We start from the raw sequence: 10294 nt of genomic DNA on the forward strand, positions 1-10294 counted from the left end.
GGAAAAAAAAAATGGGATCTCAATATCTTTATACAAATGCGAAGACGAAAAAAAATCTAAGAATTTCGTAGTATAAAAAAAACTACGACTATGTTTGATTACATATGAATAGCATGTTTCACCATTGTATGCTTAGTCGTTCACCAACAAAATGTGTTTATTTGTATCCTACTACTAACGACAAATAAAAAAAATGTCTTTAAACTATGTTGCAAAATCATTCTCATTCCACTTCAATGGCTCAACCAATAACCCATGGCAATCATATATAGCACATTCGTTTTCTTTTAATACCCTCGTTAAATTATATCATTTACACAAACAAATATATCCTGTTAGGTAAAAGTAGTTGTATGTAGTAGTTCTACATCATTCAAATTACTCATTCCGAATTATTATCAAAATATGTTATTGTGATTCAAAACCAACCTCTGAATTATCAAGATTTTGAACAATGCAGTGTTAAAATCTAATTTTTTTTTTTTAGCAAAAATAACGATAACTCGTCATTATGTCTTATCAAACGCGATCCAAAACATCTTTTATTTCAGAAGATGAGTAGATTCCTTTTTACCTTCATACTACAAGATAAAGCACTATATATTCAAGATTGAAACACATCACGAAACATTTTGAATTCAAACACTAACCCCCCAAGTTTCAGTTTCACAAGCATTATAACTCGTTAATTCATTTGTAACAAACATCTGGTAGAGTCAAACAGAAGGATCTTCAAGAGTAGCTGTGAAAAGATCAGTGATGCGTGGATAAACTGCCTTTTCGTCAAGCTGATTTTGGGCCCATAAAAGCATTCTTAACAGACTTGGCAGCTTCGGGTCTGCGAATCAATTCAACAGGTCAGGTGTTGGAAAATTGATTACAAGTTTATTATAAATTAAAATCCAAACAAATTTCTGGATTTAACAAACTGATATTTTCAATGCCGATCCAAAATTTTGCACATATTTTCATGCATTGTAGTGATAATGGAACATGAAAAAACAGTTCAATATCAAACCATGATTAATGCAATTTTGCAAACTGTATTTTTTTAAAATACAATTTTGGTCTGCTCTATGTATAATGAACTGAACTGGAAATCCGTCGAAGTTGCAGCAAAAGTATTACATGATATAAAGCTTTAGCATATGTATATCCAGGATCAAATAGGAACCAATAAAAAGACAAGAACCGCGAGAACCAACAAATTATAAGGATTTTCATACACGGGATGATTCAATCATAGGTGAATAGTGATCATATACATAGCATTGTATATGTATATTTTATTTTCTAAAAAGCTAAGGACAGAACTACGCGGATTATAAGGCACAGTTATGCCATATTCGCTGAAAATAAATACTGCGGTTAAGTATTCGCTGAAATGCCAAACTGCGGTTTGATCCGCTGACTTTCCGCGGAGAGCCGAGCATCTCGCAGACCGCGGATATCACGGATACTATAAATAGGGAGCTTGGCCTCTCATTTATAGGTTGTTGATTCTCTGCCATTTGCCTAAGCCTTTGTAGATTTCACTTGTGACTTTGCCCAAGGACTTCTTACATTGAGTTAAGGTGAATCATGCTAATCGATAACGAAGACCGGGTCGGGGTGGTTGATCACTTGATAGTTAAAGTGAAAAACGATCATCGGGGCCCAAAATAATCATCGAACATCTCATCCTCCATTATAATCTTATTGCACTCAATCCGTAATTAAGCAACATCATTAATTAAGGATTGATCAATTGGCGCCATCCGTGGGACACGTTTTACAAATTAAACTGAAAATTTTTTGTTTTACGCCGATTAAACAATTAATTCAACGGTTTAAATTCAAATCGTGTTTTTGTTGTGATGATTTGCAGGTGTTTTTCCAATACGCAAATTGTTAATCTGCTTAACAATCATGACGTCGAATGTAAAACAAACTGGCGTCTCTGCGAATACTAATGCATTGCCTGGCGATTCGCAGAACGTTATCGTATTTCCAATGCAAACAGATGCAAGTGTTACTGCGGGAAAATCGGTTCAGGAAACGAATGCTAAAAAATCTAATGCAAACAATGCTAACGATTCGCAGCCTGAAGCTGCCGCTGAAAAAATGATCGCACGCAGAACGTTATTGCAAAATCGCGAAGAATCAATCGCTGAAGGAAAGCGAGCGAAAATCTTATCGGGAAAATCCAGTTTACGCACTGAGAAAATTGTTAATACTGCTATTGAGCAAGCCAAAAGAGACGCTAAGCATAATTGTGAATCTCGCATACCGCGCACATACTTATGGCCATTAAGTGGTTCAGGATCACAAAGTGATCGGTTGGTTCTTGAGCACAATGACAGCGATAGTGATAACGCGGATGATCAAATCCACGCGCGCTCCGCACACAAGTCCAGATTGGCGAAAGCGCCAAGGCAGGAAGATGAATTTTTTGATGACTCAGACAGCGCAGAAGAGTTTGTTAAAAATCCATACGTCAAGCGAAAGCGACCACCAACACCTTTCCCTCGCTATGGGGAGGAAGGTGAAGCGTCTGAAGCAGCGCGCAGAGAAAACGCCCAAAATTTTTTAGCAGATGCTTTCAGAAGCATTGCGCCGAAATCAATGCAGCATAAGTTCGATCAGCCAAATTTTCTGCAAGATATGCTTACCAAATTCTGTGCGGATAACACAGACATTCGCGCAAAAAAGGCAACAGAAATTACCACTGCTGCAGATAAATTTGTCCAGCACATTTCTGACTATCCAATTGTTTCTCCGCCGATTGTGCCGGCGACGTTGGGAGTTTACTCAGGCCTCACTGATCCCTTGGATTTTCTGCAACGCTTTGAGGGCGTCGTAAGCACTTACAACTGGGATGAACCAGTCGCATGTAGAGTGTTTCCTATGGCCTTGCAGGGGTCAGCAAGGGAATGGTTTCACAGCTTGCCATCTCGCAGTATCGTTGGCTTTGTGGATCTGCGAGAAAAGTTTTTGCTGCAGTTTCAAATTTTATTACCGCAGAAAAAGACACATATAGAGTGTCACGATATTAAACAAGGCAACAAGGAGACTCTAAGTGCGCTACTTACGCGGTATATTTATGAGTGCCAGAAAATTCCGCGGTTGAATGAAGATCAGAAAATTTCTGGTTTCTTGCATGCTATCAACCCACAGCGACACCCTACGCTTGTGCGGCGATTAAGAAGAGATGTCCCGCAGACATTCGCAAAAGTGCAACAGGAAACTTATGATTATATCCGCGGAGGAGAAGATAGCAGTATTACCCCTGCATGTGGCTGGGGTAGAGATAAAAGTTGGCGAGATGACAATGACTCTTTCAGAGATGGTAACAGCGATAGCTATCGCGGTCCAGGCTTTTCGCGAAAAAATGGTGGCGGCGGATATCAGCGTAATGACAGGTTTCAAGGTCAGAACGATAACAATTCATATGGCCGTAATAACCGCTATTCTACGCGCAAGTGGAATAATGAGTCATTCAATATCATTCAGATGCTAACAAAAACGCCCAAAGAAATCTTACTGCAAGAGCGAGTTGCTAAGTTTTTCCCTGATCCGCAGCCATTGGGAGAAAACAGCAGGCGTGACAGATCAAAGTTTTGTGTCTTTCACGACGATTACGGTCATGACACCAATCGCTGCAGAGATTTAGCGGAATTTATTGCGGAAGCGTATGAACAGGGTAAGTTGGACCATTTGTTGGCGCAGAACTCATCCAGCACTGCGAATGCGATCATTATGCCAGCTGAAGCTAATGGTTCGAGTGCCCCAAACGCGGTTGAGCGGAAAGCTCCTGCGGTGAAAAATTTGGGAGTACGGATGGTAAATAAGAAAGAAAATCAGCGCGGGGTACAAGTGATTAATGTGGTGGAAGTGCACGGTGAAATGTCAGTGCTGCAAATTTCGGCGCAAATTGTTAGCTGGAAATGTCCCTATATTACATTTCCCTCAGCGCGTTTGAATGCGGATGTTGATAAGCCCGTGGTTATTTCATGTCGTGTTGCTAATACCGGCATTATAATCATGAAGGTACATGTTGACACTGGTAGCAGTGTAGATATCATGTACGAGCAATGTTTTCTCAAGCTGCCCGCACAAATTCAGGCTTTGATGAAACCTACTGCGGTTTCATTGGCTGATTTTTCGGGAGAATCATCATGGCCTGTTGGCCAATTGGAATTACAAATGGAATTGGTTGATGATAGCGATGAGTCGCTAAGGCGTCAAGCCTTATTGAATTTGTACATTATGCGGAATCAAACGCGGTTCAATATGATACTTGGCCGCACAGCTTTGCGCATGTTTGGCGCTATACCATCTACAATACATGGTATGCTAAAGTTTTCTGCTAATAAGGGAATTGGCACGCTGATTTTTGCGGAAATGGAGCCTTCATGTGCTATGGTTATGACAAGTGCGGATATGTGTGTTGAAGGGCATTCAGTTAACCCTGCTTAGTGCGAAAATGATTAACAAAATATTGTATTGAAATTCCATTAATGCGAGACATGTTATGTTCATGATTTGAATAATGTAATGCGAATTAATAAAGAATAAAGCGAAGTTAATTTCAGTGTTAGTACTTGTTTCTTTAAACAGCGAAAACACTGCGTGTGGCCACGCGTAGTGTTTATTTCGCAGAATACAAATACTTATCTTTTTGAAACACTAAGTTAATGTTTGCTCTGCGGATGCTTTAAGTAAGGTGGCATTGTTTTCACTAAACATGACCTGCTTAAAATAATATATCAATACATAACTGTATTGCGAAATATTTTGCAGAAAAGCCAAGTGATGAAATTGCCCACTTATGTTAATAAAAATTGCGAAAGGATAAATTTTCCAAAGTGTTTGATCTTGCCAACACTTAGATGCTTCGCAATGCTAGATTTTACCTAAGGATCGTTTTGTCGGACTTAGAAGATTCATAATGTTAAAAGATTGTTTCGCACAAAGTACGCTTTGTTATGTGCACAATAACGAATGCGGAAATTGCAATGGACAAGTCTGAATTATGAATAATTAAAGTAAAAGCGCTATAAAAATAAAAAAGTTGCAACTGCGAACTGCGAAAAAGTAATTAATATTAAACGCGTATGCAACGCGGAATCTTACAACAGACGAAAGTTGTAATTGCGAAAATACATTCAATAAGCAAATTAGTTAAGGCAAAGCTAAAATTCTAATGCTTTGATATCTGCAAATGTAACGCCTTCCCGCTGACTGAGTTCCTCAAGAACAGGTATGTTGATTTTCTCAACCTCTTTCTTTGCCCTCTCAAGTATTTCGCGAGCATCATCGGTGGCGATAATTTCTTTCGCCATGTCAGAGGGAAGAGGTTGCGAAAGATCGCCAAGTTGGCATAATAAATCGTGCCACTCGCAGCGAATGGCGAGCTTTGATGCTTGGGCATATGTTTGAAATTTTTCAGTGACTGGCTCGGAGTCCATCACTTTATCCGCAAATGTCGGTAGATATTTGACTAGCTGTGCGAACTCGTGTTCCGCGACCTCTGCCCTTCTTTTAAGTCGGGCGTTCTCTTCCATCACCTTTTCAAGCCGCGATTCAGCCTTTCGCGCCCTTCTCTCTTGGGCGTTGGCAGCCTTAGTTGCTTTCTCATACTCGTCTGACATCTCAGTAAAACGCTCCATGCTATCGACTGTTAGATAAATTGCATTATAGCAATTATGCAGTCGTTGCCTGGCCGCTGCGGGATAAGATAGTTTGCGGTATTGCTCCCTTGTTTCTGCAGGAACAAATTTATAAAGCTTTTGGTACAGCTTAAACGCCCGATCTGCTGCGGCAGTTTCTTCCGTAGTGGTTTCTCTTTCTTCTTCCTCGTTGGACGCTTCTGCGTCAGATGGAAGAGATAAATCTTAATTCCCGGGTTCATTAAGAACATCTGTAGGGATTCTCCCTCTGATGTTATAAAGCGGTGTAGCTTCAGCGGATGACCCTGGAAGAATAGCTATAAACAGATCAGCAAATATAGCAAGTTCATGCCAATATAAACAATGCGTAATCAAATAAATACTCCGAAATAGCATTTGCTTACTTGCTTCTTGTTCAGAGTGAGTGCGCAGGCGTTTCCTGCGTGGAGTGGGAGTCGTATCCGCAACCTTGCGCTTACCGCGGTCCTCACCTCCAATAATAAAGCATGTATTGATGATCGGTTCATCAATAAGAATAATGTTGCCGTCGCCATTTTTTAGGCGACGGGCAGGGCTAATCCTGCTTATATCAGCGGACCTCATGACAAGGTCAAGAGCAACCGCTGAAAAAATAAAAGCGCGTAAAGTTATGCAAAGCAAAAATATTGCGAAATATGAAAGTACGATTGATACATTGCGATAAAGTTAAGCGGCATACTGTTTTTTGATTGGTCAACTAAAAGCGCATCATAGTCGCTCCACGGCCATTGAATCGACACTCTGCCAATGTACAGCGGTACATTCGAGTAAGGTCGCAGAAATATACCCGCGTTTTTAAGTATCTTGAGAGTGTCATTCTCAAGATCATCGAGTACAGGCCTCTCATTGACGTCGGGATTAAGCTCTGTACACCACGTTTTCGGTATTTTGTTATTCATATATGCGGTATCGTTAATAAAGAAGAAGGAACTGCGCCAATTCCCAATTGAATCTTTTGGTGAAGTCATTACGCCAAGTTTACTGCGGAAAGAAAACCACCCAACGTCATATAGCACCAGGCTATTGCACATCCGAAAAACGTTTAGCAGCGGTGGTTGGCTGATGGTGTTGCAATACATCTCAAATAGCACAATCTTGTTAATCGCGTTAGGATGCAACTGTGTCATAGCGATATTATAGTATTCGCAAACACTGCGAAAAAAGCGGGTAAGTGGAAATCGAAGGTTGCCTTGGGAAATGGCAGCCTCGTAAACAGAAATCATCCCTTTAGGGGGAGTATCGGCTCGCTGTTCTGCCGCAGGCGCGGTAGGAACAAATTGGGCAAGTGGCGGATACCATTCTTGCAGGGTATGAAGTTTTGCTTCCGTCATATAGGAAACATAGCCTCCGGGGGTATGCATAGATGAAGACGACGCCATTTGCAATAAGGAAAATAAATTAGAAAAGCTAAATCGGAGGTTGAATTGATGAAATTGAAGGTTCGATTGGCTAATTGCAAAGTACGATTGTGATTCAACGAATTTGATTGCAGATGAAATTGAAAGCGAAAGAGTAAAGTTTTTATGCGGATTATTGTGTTATTTATAATCGGGATTAGGGCGAGCAAGTTGAAAAGGTAATCATTGAATTTTAACGGCTGTAATTACTGTGACGCGTAAAACGGTAAAAATCTAGCCGTTAAAATAAGCTGATTTGACAGAATAGCGAAAGTTACCGTTGTAATTACGCGTTTCGCCTAATTAAAACAACGGTAATAAATGGACAGTAAAAAATATATAATAAAGTTCGCGAGATATTTTAAAGATGCACTTCTTTATTTTTAGAGTTTATCATGATGCATTTGCTTCGCGAAAATGCATCATAATAAACTGGGGGGACTTGATCATATACATAGCATTGTATATGTATATTTTATTTTCTAAAAAGCTAAGGACAGAACTACGCGGATTATAAGGCACAGTTATGCCATATTCGCTGAAAATAAATACTGCGGTTAAGTATTCGCTGAAATGCCAAACTGCGGTTTGATCCGCTGACTTTCCGCGGAGAGCGAGCATCTCGCAGACCGCGGATATCACGGATACTATAAATAGGGAGCTTGGCCTCTCATTTATAGGTTGTTGATTCTCTGTCATTTGCCTAAGCCTTTGTAGATTTCACTTGTGACTTTGCCCAAGGACTTCTTTCATTGAGTTAAGGTGAATCATGCTAATCGATAACGAAGACCGGGTCGGGGTGGTTGATCACTTGATAGTTAAAGTGAAAAACGATCATCGGGGCCCAAAATAATCATCGAACATCTCATCCTCCATTATAATCTTATTGCACTCAATCCGTAATTAAGCAACATCATTAATTAAGGATTGATCAAATAGCTTTAGGTTTAACCCAAAATAATTTAAGAAAACCTCAAATTATTACCTTTAAAATCAAATTAATATATTTTTATTCAAATATTCTCATTTCTGTCAGTATATATGTGAACGAAAAGCTTTCGTTCACATGTGCATATTACGATTTTTAACTTTTGTTTACCAAAAATATGAACATTATATAACATTTGTAACTAATTTGGTGTGTTTACATGTATAAAATATCTATAGCTTGTTGGTTCTTGCAATTCTCACCTTTGTATGAGTTCTCATTTGAACAGTTGAACCAAACCATATCAATGCGTATACTATATATAACCCAGTTTTTCAAAGAGCTTTTGGAGCCTTGTTAAAATGTTTAAATTTAGTTATAGAAATAAAAAATAATGGATATAAAAAGTATTGATGGGTGAAACCAGCCAATTTGGCATGCACTAAATTTCACATGTTTAATAGTACATTATTAGCCCCATCTCAACCCAACCATTTTACCACCTATGTTATCTGTCATGGAACATTTTAGAAATTAGCCAAATTCTCCTTCAAGTTTTATTCTGAATTATTAAGAGACGAGGCGTTGACCAAGTGAGTCATTCAGTGACTTTCAATATCAACTTCATAAAGTAGAAAAATTAACAAGTTATTCATGGACAGCTGGATACAACTGTACAAGTTAATAACTGACCTTTTTCGTGGCTTTGACTTGTAAGGATTGCTGCATTGACCTCGCTTGCGGTTTTAAGACGTTGTGATATGTCTAAAAGATCTCCAACAGGGCTATTCTTCACGTCTTCAAACGCCAGCAGCGCAACTGTCCTCTCCAACTCTTCTAAAAAACTTTGCTGCAAGTGAAACCTTATCTTTAGAAAAAAATGAACACAAAATCGAATCAAGTTGACCATATATCGTTTCTACTTCGTTGGTCCCATTAACATTTCATCTTTAGTGTGACAAGTTGTGATAATTTAAATGATAAAAAAGTATAAGTCAAAAGTTACATTTTCCTCTCCCCTAGGCGCGAGTTCCTCTTGCGCAAATTCCAGAGCCTCTTCAATCTTTCCATTCCGAATCAGTTCTATAAGTCTTTGCTGCTGTAAATGGAAAAACAGTTGGGGATTTGTATCTAGAATCTGCAGAGAAATACACGTCAAATTAGCATTTTTATCAACAAAATAAAATCAGCAATAAAGCAAAAGTATGATCCATTTGCTAAATCATCTTCCTCCAATTTAATTTGTCCCATCACCACTTCAAACACTAATCATTTAATATAACTCACGTGATGTAAAAGGGCAATGGAATAAATGAAGCAGTTATCACTTCACATGAACAAAGAATGTTGTTTAATCACAATGCTTTCAAAGATGCAATTGGCACATAGTTGTGCAAATGCCCCAAGAGCCATACGGTAAGTTGACCACCAGTAGTTTGTCTGTAAATACCTAACGTAATATTTATATTATCACTAGTATGATTAATGATTGATAATATAGACAACTATTGAAATCAATAACACGATTAGAAGTTGGTAAACACTTAAGTACCTACCAGGCAGCTCTCAATCTATTTAACGTACTCCCCATTAGCAAAAAATTTTATGACACGTAGTAATATATTACAATCCAAATTGAACAAATTATACTGATATGGATGAAATTCAAATAATGCTAACATAATATGATATCTAGAATGCCCTTATATACTGATTAATGTAGAAAAATTGTCCAGAGACTACAACCATTAACACGGCTGATCAAGAAACTAACCTCAGGGTTCAAATCATTAACTTTTTCAATTGCATCTTCAACGTTCCCTGCCTGTACTGCTTTCTTAACAGCCATACGATCTGTAATGGTTGCAAGGTCTATATCTGCTATTTATCTATAAGGAAGTTCAAAATAAACGCACAAAAACATTTCCAATCGATTTACAACTTATCAAAGAGATGAAAAAGGATACGTTCTGTGCCTGATTCTTTTCGGAACTTCTCTGCAGCATCAACATATCCTTCGGTGACAAGAAAATTCATAACCAATTTGTTCATGTCTTCTTTTTGAATTTTAACATCATTTAGCTTTTTCTCCCACTCGTCCCTTGTTATCACCTTCTTTGAAGTAGCCTTCAAATTGTCAATTATAATTTAAATCAACAATATTGCCAAATATTTCATCCATAAGAAAAAATGTTAACAATGTTACTCAGATTAATACTAATTGTGGTGATTGGTTCAACGTATAGCAGACGCCTTTCACTCATGAAACTCACAAATTT

General features: G+C 38.4%; 1 protein-coding gene across 1 annotated transcript in view; it reads right to left on the minus strand.

The window, feature by feature from the left end:
* Positions 1-510: 510 nt before the first annotated feature.
* Positions 511-10294, minus strand: part of LOC139870540 (protein GID8 homolog) — a 10333-nt gene continuing 549 nt past the window's right edge. Inside the window, exons 2-6 of the mRNA XM_071858328.1 lie at positions 9983-10142; positions 9790-9896; positions 9022-9153; positions 8709-8865; positions 511-838 (exon numbers count right to left, since the gene is read on the minus strand). Of these exons, the coding sequence (XP_071714429.1) occupies positions 717-838; positions 8709-8865; positions 9022-9153; positions 9790-9896; positions 9983-10142 (678 nt within the window). The 3' untranslated portion in view covers positions 511-716. The remainder of the gene's footprint in view (positions 839-8708; positions 8866-9021; positions 9154-9789; positions 9897-9982; positions 10143-10294) is intronic.

Source organism: Rutidosis leptorrhynchoides, chromosome 1, assembly GCF_046630445.1.
Source record: "Rutidosis leptorrhynchoides isolate AG116_Rl617_1_P2 chromosome 1, CSIRO_AGI_Rlap_v1, whole genome shotgun sequence".
NCBI classification, from domain to species: Eukaryota; Viridiplantae; Streptophyta; class Magnoliopsida; order Asterales; family Asteraceae; genus Rutidosis; species Rutidosis leptorrhynchoides.